The 20,966-nt window shown below is 41.6% G+C and overlaps 1 protein-coding gene and 1 pseudogene across 2 annotated transcripts; one reads left to right on the plus strand and one right to left on the minus strand.

The window, feature by feature from the left end:
* Nucleotides 1-856: 856 nt before the first annotated feature.
* On the minus strand, nt 857-3,850 carry LOC146575805 (RNA-binding protein 48-like; annotated as a pseudogene).
* smurf1 (SMAD specific E3 ubiquitin protein ligase 1) lies at nt 3,723-19,542 on the plus strand. Of its 2 annotated transcripts, none has more exons than XM_085270667.1 (18): nt 3,723-4,003; nt 10,482-10,520; nt 11,036-11,144; nt 12,784-12,917; nt 13,030-13,095; nt 13,230-13,305; nt 13,540-13,751; nt 13,844-13,928; nt 15,121-15,267; nt 15,460-15,694; nt 15,818-15,921; nt 16,251-16,365; nt 16,447-16,625; nt 16,749-16,886; nt 17,001-17,121; nt 17,297-17,498; nt 17,782-17,866; nt 17,952-19,542. In XM_085270667.1, the coding sequence occupies exons 1-18, from the start codon at nt 3,949-3,951 to the stop codon at nt 18,049-18,051; spliced, it is 2,202 nt and encodes a 733-aa protein (XP_085126793.1). In that variant the 5' UTR covers nt 3,723-3,948; the 3' UTR covers nt 18,052-19,542. The 2 variants fall into 2 exon arrangements, with proteins under 2 accessions (XP_085126793.1, XP_085126794.1); XM_085270668.1 differs by having other exon boundaries at nt 17,791-17,866.
* Nucleotides 19,543-20,966: the final 1,424 nt, after the last annotated feature.

Raw genomic sequence — 20,966 nt, forward strand, 5'->3', positions numbered from 1 at the left:
ATCTCCGGCTAACTTTGTTATAGCGGTAGTTTAGTGCTCTTCATTATGGGGGCCGTTTGTAAACTGAAACATGCTGGAATTAACAGCAACATTTTTCCACTTTTAGCTCAAAACCTTACAAAAACATGTTTTTTCGAGTCATTTTTTACAACATTCACTAAAATATTTGTAGCTTTTTATGTTTAAAACACAATTTTAAATGTTAACTTTAACCTGCTTATGGTGGAGTCTGACAACTCTCGAAGAGCAGTGCACAGTCTGGACAGTGGGAGGTTCCTAAGTATACTGCACAGCATCTTTGGGCTGATTGATGACAGGATCACAGGTAGAGGTATTCAGTTTACAGTTATTTATATTTATTTATAGTAAAATGTCGATAAAATGGTGGCAAGTAAACTAAATCTCCAAATCATCACTATCACCCTGTAAATACTCTCCAATTTGGCACAACCCAGAATTCTTATTATACAATAGCCCTGTCCACTTTCCAATATGGGAGCACAAAGGAATCACTCACCTCCACCAGCTCTTTCAAAATGATTAAATCATATCCTTCAGTACATTTGTCCAGGAGAACAGAGTTGGGAATGAACAATATCTTCAATACAAACAATTAAAATCTATAATTAAATCCAAGACATGTTGTGAGTGTAACTGTCTGTCATTCAGTCTTCACTACATTTGACAAAGACAAAGACGGCGTTGTCGGCATGGAAGAGTGGATTGAGGGGACTGCCTGTTTTTCTTCGGTGCACCTTGGATGAAAAAATTAAATGTAATTCCTCAATCTTACTTTTTTTGCTTAGGCTCACTCTCACACCTTAACACATGTAGCTTATCTGCCTAAAACAAATTCCTATGTTTGGCATGGCTCAGATTGCTTCAGCATGTACGACTTGAATGGTGACAATGCCATCTCTAGAGAGGAGATGTTCGATTTTCTGAAGGAGAGGCTCATCAGACGGCCCAATGAGGACCCTGACGAAGGAATCAAAGACCTGGTGGAGATCATACTGAAAAAGATGGTGAGCTGTTTGCTGCACAGATAAAACTGTTTTCACGTGGTTTTCCAAAAAATAAAAATATTAAAAAAATTCTCAGGTCTGTAAATAATTTACCAGCTCTGCCAATGGTGCTTCCTCCCACAGGACTATGATCTTGATGCCAATGTGGTCGTTTTGGCCCAATCAAAGGCTCATTATGACCAGAAACAGTAATGGAGGGCTCCTCAGCCTCTTCCATTTTGCCTTTAGGGTTCTCCCAAGTGTGTGGTCCAAAGGAGAAATCTGACTGCAGTGGTCTGATGTGCTGCTTGTCTCTATTTGAGAAGGTCTATTTGCACCTTGAATCCACTTCTCGCTGTGTCAGCACAGGTATTGTGTAAAGTCCCTATTTTATCCTCTGTCAGTAAAACCCTATGTTGACTTTTAGGTCCATAGTAATGATGTTCTTGGGGAGGTAATAGCAGAAGAGTAAAGTCTAAATAGCAGCTGATGTTTGAAGTTTCCCTTGTATTGTCATTTCCAGAGGTTTGTTTGCGTGTGAGGTTGTTGTCGTCTGACGTGGTAGTTTTTTCTGATGAAGAAGGCTCCTCTTGCGTGTCCTCTTTCTGTGTAAAAATCAACATCATTTAAAAAGATCCCAGTCAAATTAAAAGAAAAGTGCCAAAGGGAAATTGTGGAAATGTACAAAGAAACAATGAAAAGATGTAAAGTGACTAGTTGTGTGTGTGTGTGATTATCTTAGCTTAGGTTTGCTCGGACTAAGGTGGAACTAAGTTGTTGTTTATTGGAGTGGTGGATTTTGTGAAGCAAAATCTAACCTATAGGTATAAAATTATACGGACTTAGCACATGTGCAGCACACCACCATAGAAACTTTTCTCACCCATGTGTCGCTTTGCTGAACTGAAACCAAATTATTCCGAAGGTTCTTCAGACTTTGCCAGTTATGCATAACGAACAGTTTCTGGAACTTTACAAAGTAGACCTCTGTGAACTCCTCAGCAGGATACTCATCCAGGGGCCTATACTCATCTACAGCTCCATAGAGGGCAAACAGCTGAATCAAGTTATAACCCCAATTTCTGGGACCCCTTGAACCATCAGATAACGACTCTCTAGATTTATGGTGTACACCTGCAAATAATGCAACACTTCACTGCAGTACACTGGTGCGAAAATGTTTGTGTGAAAACTGTAAATAGTGGCTATATTTATCGTCCATATTGTACATTTTACAGTGGTGGCACATTTCTGCGGAGACATTTTGGACTGTTTAACCCTTCTGAAACTTTTGAATGTTTTCCCAAAGTTTTGGGGATCATCAAGATGAGCTGTGGTGGATGTGAGACGAGGCGTTTTGTTCTTTGCAGTCACCAGTGGTTTTCTCATTGGAACACTTCCATGGATGCCATTTATGTCCAGTCTCTTTCTTATTGTTTAATCATGAACTCTGACTGAGGCGAGTGAGGACTGCAGTTCGTTAATGTTGTTCTGGGTTCTTTGTGACCTCCTGGATGAGTCATCGATGCACTGAATGTTGGTAGGCCAGCCACTCCTGGTAAGGTTCACGACTGTTACAAGTTCTTTTCCAATTGTGGTTAATGGATCTCACTGTGGTTCACTGGAGTCCATAAAATCTGGAAGGGAGCAAATGCTTTTTTAACAACAATGTAAGTGACGTTCCCCTGTAGCAGGGGGCGTCTCACACCTTAAGATACCCTCTTTTGGTCATATATTTCTAAACAGAGGCATCTTCATATCTTAACTGATTTGACTGCTGACCTGGCACACACAGACCACATCGATCGACTATGAGTTTGTCACACACTTGATGTTAGCTTGCTTGAAGTGTTGAACACGACAAAGAAAACTATGTGGAAAATTATGTTTAGCAATCAAATTCAATCCATAACTGTCACTTTTAAAAACGCAAAAAAATGCTTTTTACACCGCCCCTTGAAGCTAATATCCCTGAACAAGGTGAGATAGCCTAGCTAACAAAACACCTAGCAGTATCATTTCAGCAAAATGATTGAGTTTTGTTGAGTTGAACAATTTTTAGTTAAATGTTGGCCCGTTCTGTGTTGTTCTATTTTTGTATTTTTTTAACAAAATGAATGCTGTTGTAAATTAAATGGCCCAGGTGTGTAGTTGACACAGACCAAATATGAAGCTGATCTGATCAAATTCCTAGGAGTTCGCAAAAGTACAACGCCTAGAAATGGCAAAATCGGTGCCAAAATCTCACATTCAATTCAAAATGGTGGACTTCCTGTTGGGTTTGCGTTGATGGGCCCAATTACTTTTTTGTTCGTCTTGGTATGTTACACGTCTGTGCCAAATTTCATTCATGTAGCTCAAACTATGTGGTCATAGGACTTTATTTAACAACGCATAGGTGGCGCTCTAGAGCCATTTTGCACCACGCATATGCGAAACTATTAAAATACCAATTTCTTTTTACCAGACCTGACACGTGTGCAACATTTCTTTATTTTTTCTCTGTTTTTAAGTATGTTAAAGCCCTCAAAAAGCCACTTGTTTTGTCTGAATAATAATAAACGAGCAATTCCAGTAGGGTCTTCGTACTTTTAGTGCCCGGGCCCTAATTACTGAAATAAAAACCAAAACAGAATGTCTAAAGACTTGAAAGAATCTGATCACCACGGGCACGCCCACGCTTCCCGGAGCGAGCACGTACTGTACAGACACTGAGAACAATACGTCAGTACGTGCTTGAGCCTGCCCGAAAATGTTCTCCCGTGTTGTCGGATTTCGAAGGAGCGCAAGACTTTGCGGTGAAATAATACATTTTTATCCGTGAGGAAACCAAAAGCAAACCGCATGTGTGGAAACTGAAGTTATTCGCAGTTCCATTACTTGGTGAAACTGTGATTTTGGCTGGCTCGACAGGGAAGTTTGTGTGATCGTTTTTCCCGGAGTGATGTCGAATCCTGGGAGTCGGAGGAACGGGTCCAGCATCAAAATCCGACTGACAGGTAAAAGCGAGAGCGAAAGAAAGAGCTTACGGTGCACGTTTAAACCGGAACTCAGTGTTTGCTCGGTAACGTGTTGATTTTAGCAAACCCAACGAGACAACGCGAAGTGTCTTTGAGCCTCTCGAGTCTGCTGTTCGCCCAAACATCCGGTTTTTGTGTGGCAAACACCAGCCGAGTGCTAGCTTGTTAGCTTAGATGCTAAGTAAATTACCGAGAGGACAGCCGAGGAGCTGTTCACTGTCCTGTGCGTTTTGCAGCTGAGACAGGCGACTAGTCCGCTAGTCGTGGTGAATGCCGACGCTTGAAAGCCACGCTCAGAAACTTTATCAACCACTAACAGTGGCTTCTTAGCCTGCTAGCTAATAGTAACATTGTGGTTAATGTTGACCGCTAGCGCTTGCTAGCTACACCCTTTTTGGGGGGTGCTGACCACCAGCCGAAACCTCCGCTTCAGCCGAATGCGGCGAGCTCTGTAACGCTGGGGAGAGAGCAAATGTGGAGCGGCAGCCTGTATGAAAATTGATCTCCCGCTAGATTTGACATCCTAGTCCGGATTACCAATGAGTATCGATTGGCATTTCGCTGCTGTGTCAGCTGTAGCTGCACAAATGTCGGACTCGTTGAACTTGTCCCCACTGAAGGAAGTGCAGCATGTTTGTTCTTCAGGGGTCATTTATTCAACCGAATTGAGATAAAAAAAAATATTTTTCAGTTTGTGGGTCGGAGTCTGCCCTGTAGGTCATATAGAAGTTTCCTCCTCCGCTCCACATACAGTCACAGCTGGAACAAAGGTTCCTACTGTTGATAATGTAACCCCACTGGGCATCCAAGGGCCTCTATTCAAATGGAAATGACCCATCTGAGCCGCTGAGCAGACGCCTTGTCCCCCTGAGTCAAAACTGAGCAATGACACACACTAAAATTTGCTTTCCGTCAGACTAAATATTTCTTTGTGTGGTTTTTATGGAACATTGCAGCAGTGTACTGCAAAGGTATGATTGTGATGGATGTCTTTTAAAGCAAATGCCTGTCAGCACTGATGTGGTGAAGTGCTGTCTGAAAATGCACCCCACATGCTGTTTACTTACTGACTCTTCCTCTCAGAGTGGATTTCAAGAAGGAAGGGCGGGAATCAGACCAACGGATCTAGCACACTTCGTCACTTATCCCACTGTTTATACATTTCAGGTTGAGGTTATCTGCGCTTGACGTTATCACTGAGTCTCACTTAGCCACGTAGATCTGCAAAAGAACAGTTCATCGCTCCTTTTGTTTGAAATAATAACAAAGGACTGATGTCACTCTTGACATTCAAGAGTGACATCAGTGATCAAAATAGATTATGTCATTGTATCAACTGTAAGCGGGTATTTTATATACTACTAAGATTGGTAGATTAACTGATAACAAATCATTTTAATCAGAATCAGTTAAAACACTGCAGTCATCTGGGATTATAATAGATCGTGTCCTCTTATGATAAAGTTTACTGTAAGCGACTCTGGTAAAATAAGCTCTACAAGAAGTATGTTATCGTAAAGTGTTTCATCAGGTGAGTTAAAATGAAAGCAAGCAGAGAAGGTATGTGTGTGTAAACTTGTATGCAACCAGAGGTTATTGCCCCTGACTGTGCCCCGCCTCCACAGGTATGAGTGGAATTCTAATTGGGTAAGGAATGTGCAATGAGCCAATGGGAGTGCAATGCTGCCAGGCTGGCCAGCTCTGTTCAGTCTGCCAGAAAGAGTTGGTTGTTTCCCCCCCTTAACATCAGTATATCTGGAAAGCGTGCACGTGTGTGTGTGCAGTAGGGACATAAGCATGTTTGACACTGGGTCAGATCTGAGAGACTTTGTTGTGTTTACAAGTGATTGTTGTGTCTTCCTGTGTTCGTTATCTTTTTCTTAAGCTTAAGTATTGCTTTGAATAACACGGAAGACCTAAGTAAGTGAAATACTTAATGAAAACAGGGGGAAAAAATGTAAACTATTTTGAAACTTGTGTAATGCGGTATAGACATTTGTTTAGGAAGCAAAAGGATACTGGTTGAATTCCAGCCAGAGACACACGAATCCCTGGGTTTGCATTAGGTTGGGCATCTGGCATAAAACTCTACCAAATCAACCTAGTGCATCCACCGCTTGTGAGAAGGGAACAGTCAGAAGTAGCTTCTGTATTGAAACCAATGTATAACCAAATTATTTATGTCATACACAGTGTTAAATATTTTGAAAAAAAAGCACCAAATGTTTGATCATACGCTAATTTTGTGAGTTTTGATACCAAAAACTTGCAACTGCAGTAATATTTTAAAAAATAAATAAATAAAATAACTAGCTGTAGTGTATCTCTGGTTTTTGAGCTTGTGAAACATAACATTTGAATGCAAAAATATGGTCAAGGCAAGATGCAGAACATAAGTAGGTCAAAAATGGTGGAGAAAAGGGTGTTTTTGTTTGTGTTTTATTGTGGAAAATGCCATGAAAGGAATTAAAGAATCAGTCATTTAGTAGGATAAAGTTAGTGGACGCAACACGTGCCGCTCAGGTTTTGGTGCCAGTCAGTCGGATTGAGTGCTTAACGTGCCTGAGCTGCAATACCGGGCAGCATCAGGACAAGAGGTTACTTGAGAGGGAAGGGGTGAAGGAGCTGAAAAGAGGAGGACAAAAGTGCGAGGGAATGAGGAACAATCAAAGAAAAGGAGAAAAAAAGCAGTGAAATAAAAATGAGTGTTTGTGTGATGGATACAACAGAGGAGAGAAGGGGGGAGTCCGATTCATGCTTACTTAGGAAGCAGCATAAGCATTTCTAATCCCTTCACTTACTAAGCTTGCAGTATGTGCAGAAACACATTTACAGAAAAGCATGCAAAACAGGATGTAGAAACATGGATGAAGAGGTTAAAGAGCCTCAGCATCCACTTATTCTTCATTACAGAACCATTGTCTGGGTGTTTGTGCAAGCCCTTCTGTTGTCCTGCGTCTGTGTACTGCAGGCTACTTGTTATTAAGCAGGTGTGATATTTGCTCACATGTCCACCAACCACTGCTTTGTTTTTGTTGCCGAAAGAAGAAGGTCATACAGGAAATGACATCATCATAAGCTCACGAGTTGTTCTGCTTGTAAGGCTGCGGGCGCTTGCTGAGACAAGAAAGTCTAGACCGCTCGAAGTTTGTCAGCATTCATCATGTTTTTTGACTCGAGCTGTGATCAAAGTGCAAAGAGATTGCACTACCTTGGCTTCGTTACCGGAGCACTCGGCCATTAATGGTGATTTAGGAAGCTTTAATTAGGCGCTGCAGTTGTGCATTTCTGGTCATTATCCAAAGAATATCTGGTGTCAAAGAGGTGTAGAGCAAGTTTGCTAACGTCTGTAGGAGATGGTTGATGTGATTTTTAAATTCCTTATGTAGCTGACTGACTGGTGCAAAAGAGGCTCACTTTTTCTTCACCTCTCTCAAACTGTTTCTGCTTGTCCCATCAAGATTGGATGAATAGAACCCCCGCCATCACTACCCTACTGACTGTCTAGCTTTTTCATACTTTTTTTTTTAAACAGAAAGGCAGTAAATGCAAATAAAAAGAAAGGGAAATGACAGTGGGGAAAGAAACTGAGAACCAGCTGAGCTGTTAGGCTGTAAGCTCTGTGTGTTTTTTACCAGCCATGACCTTCGCAGAATGAGGAATTTCCTGAGATGCTGAGAAAGGTCCTGTCACACATTCAGGGCCACAGAAGAGCAAGTCAGAAAACACATTGTGGGAAGAATTGGTGAATAGCACAGCAGGGACAGCGACAGAGGCTTCCTTTACTTCCAGTCTGAAATAGGTGGCAGACTTTAGAAACTCGATTCCCTCCCTTTCCTCACACACTGCGTTTCTTTCATTACGTCTGTAGAAAAGATGAAGTCTCAGTGTGGAATGTGTGAGTCAGGAGGAAAGGATTGGAAGAGGTTGACAGGGAACAGGGAAGGATATCCTGAAGCCATTCTCCATTGGTTAATCACAGGAAATGGACTAGGCAACACCAGACACGTACGTGCCACTCTGGTCACCACATCCTAAACCACTGACTGCCTGACTAACTTCCTAGATAGCCGTCTGGGCCAAACCGAATCAAAAGGCAGTTTAGGTGTGTGGCAGATCAGTTAAGATCTAAGGTTGTTTTCCCCTGACGGTACCAGCAGTACTTAACTCTGAAATGTTCCCAGTGTCTCACCAGCATTGTTCAGTTAGTGTAGATTGGATGGAGGACTTTTGAGATTATCTTTATTAATATGCAGAATACTTTTTTTAAAATCAGCTTCTAAAGAATTAATTACACTGATCTAGTCCAGTGCCTGGGGTAATAAATGAAAATATTGCTTTATCAGGTCAGCAGCGTGAAGCTCAAAGATTAAATCTATTAATGGACACAAAACAAGAAAAGCACCAAATCTACATGTTGAGGAACGCAAATATTTGGTCATTTGGGTAAAAAAAGAAGGGCAAATAATTAAGGGATCATCAAAGTAGACTAAGTGCAGAGTCAGCTTATTTCAACTTGCCATGAAAGGTAATTTAAAGTTGCGGTAGATGTGTAATGAAGGCCACAAAACCCCTCAGATGTGTGGGATGACTCTCCTACCCACTTCATGCACCCATTGCTCCCCTGCCAAGCTCCATGCAGGTGATTGATTGGGTTACACATTCTAACTCAGATCTGATTTTGACCCCCCCACCCCAATTCATTTTAATATGAAAATGAACAACAGAGAGATGAAGCCACATTATTTTTCTAAGGTTCTGTCAGGCTGTCTTGTTTTTGGCCACAGAGCCGTTTATCTTAATTACGTGTCATGTCAAACAGTTTGAGCTGAAACTAGCACAAGAACTCATAAATACTTTCTGGCGACCTTTATGTTGGTCCATAGTGGTGTGTATTTTTAATATTTAAAGAATAATCAAAAAATAAATAAATTGCTGACATTGCAGTCCAGCTCAAGAAATGTGCTGTTCATGTTAGATTTTGCATTTACTTCCTTAAAATATCAGTGTGACTGTGAATCACTAGACTCACACTGACATTCTGCAGTAACACAGGAGTAAATGTGCAACACGACACCAACGGAAATCATACTTTATCCACACATAACCTATATGTTGTCAATAACCCAGTACAGTGGCTTAACTGTGGTTTTTTCTGCATTGACAGCAGAGGCTAGAGGCATTGGGACAGCTGTGTTTGCCTGCACGTAGTCACTTTCACTCAAGCTGTTAGTTGTTAGTTGTAGCTGTTAGTTAGTGCAGCTTTAGTGATTTCCACTCTTCAGTGCCTTCCAAAGCAAACGATTACTAATTATGGCAGAAAGTGCTGTTTGTGCATTTGTGCTGTTGCCCACGTAGTCATGACATGGAGTGTGTGGATTCTTCTTTTCCTAAAAGCTAAAGTTAAAAATGACTAAAACTAAGTTTAGGTCTGCCGTCGTCTGTGACGGGAAGAGAAGCCAGAAATACTACAGTGTCTTCTGGACGCTGATGGTGACTAAATGAAGCTAGCCCAATACATTCTTCTTTTTTTAACCTTTAGAAATGTTAGCGCACCGGAAGAAGATGATAATCTAATCTTAAGCATACTGACTGTTATGACACGCTGAAATAAGAGATGAAACATCAGGACAGTTAACTAAAAAAAGCAGAACTTTGAAGGTCCTTTTTAATGCACAGTGATCAGCTGATCTTTACAGATAAGTGTGTCAAACAGCAAACACAAAGCTCACATGCAGTCAGAACAAAAACCTTACTGTTTCTTTACAAAGCAGAGCTCACAGGTATACACCCTACACTTTACTTACCAGCCCAAATAAAAACACTGCATATAAATTTGACAAAGGCCCAGTGGACTTGAAGTGCAAACATTATCCGTGTTGATTACAGCTTACCTTTTGAATTGCATTGCATCAGCTGTGAAAACCAACATGCAGCTTGTTTTTGTTCTGCCCTGAAACAAACACTTGAGTGTATTTCTAAAAAAAAAAGAAGAAGAAGAAGAAAGAAATAGCTGTAAAGTTGTTGCTCTCTTGTGTTTTCAGTGTTAGAGGAGAGCTAGCCTAGGGTGTCATATGCCAGCTGTCTGGGGAAACAAATAACCAGACTTTGTGTACACCCACGTACATGATAAACAACAGTTTGCACACACTTACAAATTCTCAGTCTTGGTCAGATTGAGCTCTGCTCTCTGACTCTACAAAGATGGTGTGGGTATAGAAAGTGGTCTCCTGCTTTATCCGTGGGTGGTCTTTCAGCGTGTGTCTGTCTTTGTGCCTTTTGCCTGACACTAGCCTGTACTTCTCTGTCCGTGTCATATCCACTTTCATGACCGTCCTCTGGCATTCATACATTTATCCTGACCCACATTCTTTCCCCTCAGATGCGTCCTCTGTGTCAGCCTACGTGCTGTGATATTACATATATTTGTGTAATTTTTTTCTCCTTTCTCTTGCAGTATTATGTGCCAAGAACCTCGCAAAGAAAGACTTCTTTCGTAAGTACTCTGATTGTGATCTTTTTCACATGCATATTTCTGGCATTATAAAGAGCCCGTGTGACATAGGAGCGACTGTGAAAACAGAGTGCCATTGATGTTGCTCATTTGCTGTTCTGAGGGATAACTGTTGACCTGTGGTAGCGCTGGAATACAACAATGACCCTGACTGTCACCCCACAATCAGGGGTTTGTTTAAGGCTGCAAAGCTTCTCCGAGTGTGCCCAGTTTTGTTCTTGGTCAGAATTTGTTAAAGGCTGCCTGGATTAGAGTCTTCATTTCCTGTCAGATTAGATGGTGAATCTCAAGTACTGTTAATAAGAATGGCAAACAAACTGAATTTCCTGTTTGTTTTTAAACTGCAGGCCAGTATGAGTCTAGATACAAATACAACAACTCCATTTATGTTAAATGTTTTAACATGGAGATCATGTTTATGAGAAGCACCTAAGCCACTTTGGATTTTGAGAGACTTTATGGGCAACAGATTTTTAATTACAAGTTTTTGTGTGCAGGTCTGCCAGATCCTTTTGCCAAAGTCGTGGTGGACGGATCAGGTCAATGCCACTCTACAGATACAGTAAAGAGCACACTGGACCCCAAATGGAATCAGCACTATGACCTGTGAGTCTCGTCCACAGCTCTAAAAACAAATCTACTATACGTTTGCAGTAAAGTAATTTCTGCTTAGGTATAGATATTTAAAATGAATTATAATTAGTTTAACATAGCCATCCATCCATTTTCTACCACTTGTCTGTGTTCAGGTCACGGAGGCAGCAGTCCTCTGTCGTGCGTTTTAAACAGAATAAAATAAAACAACAGTTTTTGACTTCTTGTCTTATATCAGCACAGATGTGCTGGTGTTGTCTGAGTGGCGACACCTATCATTCATGAAAAGACATTAGCGGCTGCCTGTCCCTTATCACAGGGCATGAGTAGAAGTGACTTTTAAAGACATTACCGGCAGCACACAAAGCAATAAACGCACCAGGTATACTGGGGACTCAAACAGAGAGACCCAGGCTCCCCTTGCCCCAGCCACCTCTTCCCAGTCACCACCAGGCGACACTGAGTTATTCCCAAGCCAGCAGGTTGGACCCAGCAGGTTCTGGGTCTAACCTGAGGCCTGGTGTCCAGGAGGCATCCTTTTCAGATGCCCGAACCATTTCTTTCGATGTGGAGTAGCAGTGGCGCTATTCTGAATCCCTCTCAAACGACTCAACTCCTCACCCTGTCTCTAAAGCCTGCATTATGCTCTGTTGGGGACACGGACTGCTGGAGACCCTACAGCCAAATATTCATTCCTGTTATACTTCTTTGAAGTACGCTGCCTTGATGGGATGCGTCATTGGTGGATTGTAATGTAAATTCTCTGCAGGTGAATCTGTGCGGTTACAAAAAACAGGCAGGTACGTGGATGCCTGAGCTGATCCTCACACTGACTGTCTGACGATGAGTTTGACGTCACTGGGACCCAAACAGATCCTAGCAAACTCACAGACACAGAAAGTATGAAATCTGTTTAAGTGAGAGGCTAGCCACCCTTCGAAGGAAACTAATTTCTGCTACTGGTGTCCGCCACCTCATTCCTTCGGTCACTACCAAGAGCTCATGACCATAGGTGAAGGTAGGAGCATAGGTCAACCAGTTAATCAACAGGTTCAGTTTTAAGCTCAGCTCTCTTCGTCACCACAGATCAGTACAGCATCTGCCCCCAATCCCCGCGTCAGTCTCACAGCTCTGGCTCTCTTCCACAGCATATCCTTTATCCCGTCTTCCTTCTCTCACCTCAACCGGTCGCAGCAGATGGCCGTCCCTCCCTGAGCCTGGTTCTGCTGCAGGTCTCTTCCTGTTAAAAGGGAGTTTTTGCTTCCCACTGTTGCCAAAGTGCTTGCTCATAGGGGGTCATGTGATTGTTGGGTTTTTCTCTGTATGTAATATCATAGGGTCTACCTTGCAATTTAAAGCACCTTGAGGCAACTGTTCTAGTGATTTGGAGCTGTATAAATAAAATTGAATTGAACTTGTGAAGACCTGAAGACACTTAAACTCCTCCACTTTTGGCAGCAACTCATCTATTCTTTGTCATTTTAATTGATTTTCAGTTATATGTAAATGTAACAACTCATTAAAGATGCAGAAGATCTACAGATGTTGATTGTTTCATTCATTCAGATCTTTGACCTTTAAAATGGCTCGCCTTTATAAAAAGCTGGATTAAAGAGACCTGTTGCACTTGTCACTTGTTTTGTTTTTTTAGCTACATTGGTAAAACAGACTCCATCACCATCAGTATATGGAACCACAAGAAGATCCATAAACGACAGGGGGCAGGTTTTCTGGGCTGCATACGACTGCTTTCTAATGCCATCAGCAGGCTAAAAGACACAGGATGTAAGGCCGTCGTCTTTATCTACTGCTCTGATTTTAAATACACACATTTTCACACCATTTATTTAGTGCTGCTCTGTCAAGAAAATAAAAATGTATTTGCTTCCTGTTTCAGACCAGCGTCTAGATCTATGTAAGCTGAACCCCTCTGACAGTGATGCAGTGCGGGGGCAGATTGTAGGTAAGGCTGGACAGCGATGGAGCGTATGTACAGATTAGTCATATTGTTGCTTTTCTTTCACTGTGTGCATTTTCTGCACTCCCCCCTCTAACACGGCGTTAACTCTCTGACCTGTCCGTCCTCCTTGTTTACAGTGAGCCTGCAAACACGAGACCGCATTGGCAGCGGAGGCCCTGTTGTGGACTGTAGAGGACTGTTAGAAAATGATGGGTGAGTGTCACCAGATGTTAACCCTGCTAATATCACACCCTAACTTTTAAATACAAGACTGTTTGGATCTCATGTGATGTTAAACAACAACCTGTTTTAGGTCAGAGGATTATTTTAGTTCTATTTGTTAAGTATTTGTCCCTCCTGCTGTCTTTGTTGCGCTGAGTTTGAAATAAAAAGCAGTTGACCCGTCATGTGATTCCAGTGTGTTTTTCTTTGTGCGTTTGTGTGTAGGCCTGTGTTTGAGGGGTGTTTCAGTGAAGAACCGCTGCCCTACTCCGACTCCACCGGTGCCGCGGGAGGCGGGAACTGTCGGCTCGACTCTCCCAGTCAGGAGAGCCGTCTTCAGACCCAGCGAATCAGAGGGCAGGACTCCAGAGGTCATGGCCACACCCCTCAGAACAGACCGCATGGACACCAACCGCCTGACCTGCCAGAGGGATACGGTCAGTGATGAACTCCTGTTGTGGCTATAGATATTTGTTTAACCTAAACCTCACATAGTCCATTTAATGGCTTTCTTTTCTTGTTAAAACAGAGCAGCGAACAACAGTGCAGGGCCAGGTGTACTTCCTCCACACACAGACAGGCGTCAGCACCTGGCATGACCCCCGGATACCACGGTATGACTATGCTGCACTTCATTTAGTCCAAGCATAACTGGAAAAGAGGTGAAAGCCTACAAAGAGACTTAGCCACTGCATCTGCAGACTTAACACACCCTTAAAGTACTCTACTCTCAGGGTTATACTCAGGATTGTATAAAATTTTTCTAAAGGCTTTACAAGAAAAGTCTGTTTCTGTAAGTGAGTGCATTCACATGTAGGTTTACATGTAATTTAAACTTTTCTTTGCATGTTGAGAGGGAGTTCTTCCTTCCTACTTTTGCTGAGTGCATGCTCATAGAGGACCATCGGATAGTTGGGATTATAACTCTAATATTGTACCTATTCTAAACTAGAGTGATATGGTTGACTTGTCAATACACTAAAATTAATGTTTTAAGCATTTGACTTATACACTCAGGCTAACATTTTAGGCCTTATCTACATCTTATATCATACTTTATCTACAAGTTATACTTTGTGTAGATACATCTTGTTTTATGATCTCATGATTTGTGCTAATGGGTGACTGTGACAGTTTTACACCACTTACAATTCTTAATTAGTAAGATTTATGGATGGTTTTGACAGTACGAACTGCCCCCGGTCATAAAAATGTCAGCAATATTAATTACTGCTAACTATAAATCTGTCATAACAGCCCATTACTTCTGACCCTATATGCTGACCTTAATCATAAACATGTCCAAATGACTGTGTTTTAAAGTTTATGATTCAAGGGTTACGTAAAGAGGGCCAAAAAAATGATGAAATTCAAGTGTTTTGTTTCACACTGAGGAAAATTTCAAAATCTGTTATGGTGAGGTACTGATCACAGTAAACATGTACAAGCATTTCTTCAACAAATGTTTTGGTTTTAATAAGGTTCTCAAAGTTTGTAGCCCAAAGAGGTTTAACAGTTTCTTCAAATTTGTGACCCGACACTAAATACACAGTTCGACCCTGTAATGAGCAGCGATATCTAAAAGAAGTGCATAAACACATTGCTCCATGTGTCTTTAGAGCATGCCCGCTGTCTTTTTTATGCTCTTATTCAGCAGCAGATAAATAAAATAACTCTTAGTAGCTTTTCATGGGCCTTTGGGGTCCAAGTTTAGTTCAGTATGAAGTTATACTACTTAGTATGCATGTTCAGAACAGGTGGAAATGTGGTGCTCTGTCTCACTGTGTTTATCTGTTACTGGTGCAGGGATTTGGCCAGCGTGAGCTGTGAGGAACTCGGGCCTTTACCTGTAGGCTGGGAGGTCCGAAGCACCGTGTCTGGCCGGATCTACTTTGTGGACCACAACAACCGAACCACACAGTTCACAGACCCGCGCCTACACAACATTATCAGGTAAAGCATGGACCAATCTAATCTGCCACCGACCTACTAACGCTGCTGACTGGTGTGATATACAGAAACATGAGCTTATGGTAGATTTCACTGCTTATGCTGAATGGGGCTGTGTGTAATCCTGTGTGTATCGTTCTTCCACAACCTTATATTTCCCTTCTGTTCTCCTCCTCTACTTCTTCCCACCTCCAGTCAGCAATCACAAGTGAAGGAATCTTCCCAGGCCCCCCAGATGGATGTGGGGGGTGAGGAGGGGGGCGGTGGAGGAGTAAGTGGCGGCGGCGGAGGAGGAGGGGATGGAGATGTGGCAGCGCGATACGAAAGAGATTTGGTGCACAAATTAAAGCTGCTCCGCCACGAGCTGTCGCTGCAGCAGCCTCAAGCGGGACACTGTCGTATAGAGGTGTCCCGAGAGGAGATCTTTGAGGTGAGTGCAGGTGGAAGCGGAGGAAACACAGAAGCACTGGCTGTGAATATTAAATAACCGATTAACAAAAGAAAACTGATCTAAACCTGATAGCCTGTAATTAAAGCTGTGTGCGTTATACAGGAGTCATACCGGCAGATAATGAAGATGAGGCCCAAAGACTTGAAGAAACGGCTAATGGTGAAGTTCAGGGGAGAGGAAGGACTCGATTATGGTGGAGTGGCCAGGTAATTTGCTGCACGGTGCTTTTATCATCCTATCGTCCAAGTACCAGTGCTAAGTACACGGTGATAGCTCTTTTAATGCCTGCGCTTAAATGTTAAATGTTACTGCAGTGTTTCCCACCGAGAATTTACAGGTAGTAAGGGGTAGTCTGACATACAGCTGTGAACTTAATTACTATATAATTTATAAATTTACCCCATGTTTTGAAAAAGTGCTACATCAACTGCTTGTACAAAAGACTGGATACAAAGACAGGATCTTGTATTTGATTGTTTTCACTAAAGTCTTGGTGCTACTTCATCTTTGTGATCATTGTGGTGTCTGTCTGCAGGGAGTGGTTGTACCTGCTGTGTCACGAGATGTTAAACCCCTATTACGGCCTGTTCCAGTACTCCACAGACAATATCTACACACTACAGATCAACCCAGACTCCTCCATCAATCCTGTGAGTACACACAAGTAAACCCACATAACGAACAATGCTAATAAGACCCGACTCTGTGTCTCACACTGTCTTTCTTTTAAGGACCACCTGTCATATTTCCACTTTGTGGGTCGTGTGATGGGCCTGGCAGTTTTTCACGGTCACTACATCAACGGGAGCTTCACGTTGCCCTTTTACAAACAGCTGCTGGGCAAACCCATCCAACTCAACGACCTGGAGACCACCGACCCCGAGTTGCACAAGAGCCTCGTCTGGATATTGTGAGCAAAAGCACCAATAAATGAATCCTCTCAGCCTGGCGCAGGCAGACTGCTTAGTTTGTGTCCTGCGTGCTTGTCTACATAGTTTCCGTTTCAGCTTTTACTTTGATGTGTTGTGTGCAGGGAGAATGACATCACTTCAGTACTTGATCACACGTTCTGTGTAGAGCACAATGCCTTTGGGAAGTTCTCACAACATGAACTCAAGCCTAATGGTCGTAATGTCCCCGTCACTGAGGAGAACAAGAAAGAATATGTAAGGTAAATAACTCCACAGTAGTACTCTAAACTCTGTGTCGGATACAGAGTGTAAACATTACTTGCAAACGTCTGCCAGACGTTTACTTATTTTTTATTTTATTTTATTCATTTCAGACTTTATGTGAACTGGAGGTTTATGCGTGGAATTGAAGCCCAGTTTCTGGCTCTGCAGAAGGGGTTCAGTGAGCTCATCCCACAGCACCTCCTCAAACCCTTCGACCATAAAGAACTTGAGGTACGCGTTTGATACGTCAACAATATATTAGTACTTATTAAATATTTATATGACTTTTACCATATCTGCATGTTGGATTGGTAGTTTTGATTACATTTCTTCTTCTAATCTGTTATCTAATTCATTATATCCATCTCAAACCCCTACCCACCACCCCGTCTCTAAATCTCTTCAGTTGATCATTGGTGGACTAGGAAAAATAGACCTTGCAGACTGGAAGACTAACACCCGTCTGAAACACTGCACAAGTGAAAGCAATGTGGTGCGGTGGTTCTGGCAAGCAGTGGAGGCTTTCAGTGAGGAGAGGAGAGGACGCCTCCTGCAGTTTGTCACAGGCTCCACCAGGGTCCCCCTACAGGGATTCAAAGCGCTGCAGGGTGGGTCATGCACTGGTACAAACACAACATACACCTTTTGGTTACACTTTGCTTCTGCTATTCCTTTGATGGTAACATTTAGTTCACTTTTTCAACACATAACTCATATACAAGGCCTTTAAATGCAAACTTTTTAACCCAAATTAGAACGATATTAGCTTCATGTGAGAATGGTTAGATGCATGTTTCAATCTGAAACCCATTAAAGAGTGTTGAGAGCTTTTTCTATTTAAAGTCTTTTCTGTGTACCAGAGCAGTGATAACTAGAATGTATGTGTGTAAGGCTCTACAGGTTCTGCAGGACCAAGACTCTTCACCATCCATTTGATAGATGCTAACACAGAAAACTTGCCCAAGGCTCACACGTGGTAAGAACCGATTTCTCTTAGTGTGTCTATATTTGTGTCAATTATTTTTTTGTTAGTGAAGTAATTCACTCTTTTCTGCCTCCAGTTTCAACAGGATAGACATCCCTCCCTATGAGTCTTACGAGAAGCTTTACGAGAAACTGCTGACTGCTGTGGAGGAGACCTGCGGCTTTGCTGTGGAGTGATGAATCTGCGCACACTTGGCCCTTGCACGTGCACACAGACTATGTGACATTTTACATATATGCACACACACACAAACCGAATATCAAGTATACACAAAGTATACAGAGCAGCCAAGCATCACAAGAACACACTCACTCTCCGGCGACACCTTCACCTCCCGAACCTGTTGGAGGTTAAAGGAGGAAGCACAGCGGGAGGAGAACATTTAAAAAAAAAAAAAAAAAAAAGGACTAAAAATTTTTTCAAATGTTTTGAAGAAGCATTTTTATCCTTCTGTTTTAACAAGCTATGATGTCATCCTTCAGAATGTTTAACCACCGCAGCGAAGTCTCGGGACGGATTCAGCCAATCGGATACGAAGCCGGGAACATAGAAATCAGATTTGTGAAGAAGACGACAAAACAAAAAAAAGAAAAAAAGACAGAGCCTGTTTGTCTTTCTGCCTGACGAGTCGATTGATTGACTAGTATTCATGCTTCGTGTTTAACCACTGTCGTGTCTCAGAATGAGCGCATGTATGTACACGTGTTTGTCTGGGTGTGTGTGCATGTGAGAGAGTGCAGATCTATGTGTCTGCGTGTTTTTGCGTTTGTGTCAGGCATGACACTCGGTTACGCTGTAAAAATGATCAAATGAGCCTGCTCCTCTTTTTCTCTTTTTTTTTTTTAATCTTAATTCCTTTGTTTGTATCTGCGACCACTCTGATCCACTCTATTTTATTATTTATTACTAAGTGATTACTGACCAAGCTGCTATATGCTCTGCGTGGAGCCCACACTAATGTCCTCATCACCCCCTCCCCCATAGTTGAAGGGTCAATTCACATGCAAGTAACCCACAAAGTGGGTTCTATTGAATTTTGTTACATTTTTTTAACATTCGTATTACTGCAGAGAAATACTCCTTGTCATTGTATGAAACCTGCTAGTGTTTTTGGTGTTTTAAATGCCCTGTTACATCTGTTAAAAATGAAATCAAAGTGGCTTTCCCAAGCCTTAATTTAAAAAAATTCTAACTCTACTGATGTTATGGAGAGGTCATCTGGATTTGTTTTTTGTTTTTTTTAAACCGAGGATTGAAAGAACGTGTTTCTGGAATTCTGTATAGTTACATCTCCTAAGCCTTTTATACAAGTTTTAGCCCTCATTTTACCTGCTTTTTTTTTTTTGTGGCCCTGATCCCCGCCCCTTTTTCTCTCCATAGCCTGAATGTTGGCAAGAAGTCATCGTCAAGACCATGAATGAGTTTCTTAGCAGTCATTAATGCTCCAAATTGAACGAAATCAGAAGCTTAGAAGTTGAGCAAGCAACATAGAAAGTTCTGTTTTAAATTGAAGACTGTTAATAAGCAGGACCATTTCAGTCTGTATTATCAAGGGTATGAGTTCACTGTGTAATGGATGCAGAAGTATTGTAACTTACTATGTACTAAACATTTATGAAAATTGCGTTGTAAATAAGATTATATTAAAAGAAATTACATTGAAAATACATTGCTTGTGTCTTGTGTCTCTATGTCGACTCTTATGGGTCTAATTAAACCAAACACATTTATTATATGTATTCTTAAGCAGGTTTCCATCACTTCAAACATTAACATTAATGAGAGCATGTAAGCAAAAGAGACCTGCTTTGCTCTTGGACTTTGCATGAATCACACAAATCGATTCAAAATGATTAATATTTGCAGTAAAGTTTAAGTATTTGGACATTTTTGCCTCTGTACACTACCACAGTGGGTTTTAAAGGAACTGTGATTGAAGTGCACACTTTCAGTTTGAATTCAATGGGTTTAACAACTGTTTAGGAATTCGGGCCATTTTTATGCACAGTGCCCCCATTTACAGAGGCTCTGAAGTAATTGGGCAATTGACTGACAAACAGTTTCACAGTCTGGTGAGGCCTGTTCCCATGGTATTCCATAACAGCCGAAGCACAGAAAGTATCAGGAGTTGATTCCAAGTGTTGGATTTTGTAGCTGTTTACTGGATTTTTCAAAATGAGAGCCAAACAAATGTTGATGCAAATTAAGGAGACCTTCATTAGACTGCAAAAATAAAACCGCAGAGAGAGAGAGCGCAAATCAACAATCTGGTTCATTTGTAAAAGACAGAATGTCCTGACCTGCTCAACAACTCAGTAGGTAACTCCCAAGGTTAAGAAAAGCAGATTACCTCTTCCAGGGTGCTCTCGACATGTAACAAACCTGAGACACCCTGGAAGAGGTAGGCATATCATTATCAAAGTCTACAATCAAGAAACACCTTCATGAATGAAATTTCAAAACAAGGTGCAAACTGTTATTCATGAATAAGGCCAGATTAGACTTTGCAAGAAAACATCTAAAAGAGCCTTTGCATCTCTGTAAAATAACAAAATAAGTTCTATGGACAGATGAAACTCAGATGAACTTTTACCAGAATGATGAGAAAAGTCTGGAGATGAAAAGAAACGGCTCATGATCTGAAACATACCACATCATCTGTCAAACATGGTGGAGGTATGGCTGCCATACAGTGTTTATTGATGATGTGACTGCTGATAGAAGCAGCAGGATGAATTGTGAAGTGTATAGGGCTGTACTGTCTGCTCAGATTCAGCTAAATCCTGCAAGACAGAGCTTCACGTTGCAAATGGATAATGACCCAAAGCAAACTGTAAAAAATAACCCAAGAGGCAAAGAAATTGGAGATTCTTCAGTGGCTGAGTCAGTCATCTGAAACAGAGTATTTAGTGCAGTCTGTGGGATAACTTGGACAGACACTGAACTGTTTATTTATGATTATTTAATTCATCATTGCAATAGAATCCTATAAATGTTAGGAAAACGTGAAAAGCATAGCTGGTTTCCTGTAAATAGGTTATAGCGTTACAGAGCATTTAAACATACATATTTGATAGTTACATATGATTTT

Source organism: Mchenga conophoros, linkage group LG4 (genome assembly GCF_057382185.1).
Source record: "Mchenga conophoros isolate Kocher_MC1m ecotype Shallow Benthic linkage group LG4, M_conophoros_male_GT1.1, whole genome shotgun sequence".
In the NCBI taxonomy this organism is placed as follows: domain Eukaryota; kingdom Metazoa; phylum Chordata; class Actinopteri; order Cichliformes; family Cichlidae; genus Mchenga; species Mchenga conophoros.

Excerpts from the sequence above, each read along its gene's own strand:
- smurf1 (XM_085270667.1), top strand. The coding sequence starts at position 3,949 with ATGTCGAATCCTGGGAGTCGGAGGAACGGGTCCAGCATCAAAATCCGA. Across the intron at positions 10,521-11,035 it reads CGCAAAGAAAGACTTCTTTC|GTCTGCCAGATCCTTTTGCC; the intron begins GTAAGTACTCTG and ends TTTTGTGTGCAG. Across the intron at positions 15,695-15,817 it reads CCCGAGAGGAGATCTTTGAG|GAGTCATACCGGCAGATAAT; the intron begins GTGAGTGCAGGT and ends TGCGTTATACAG.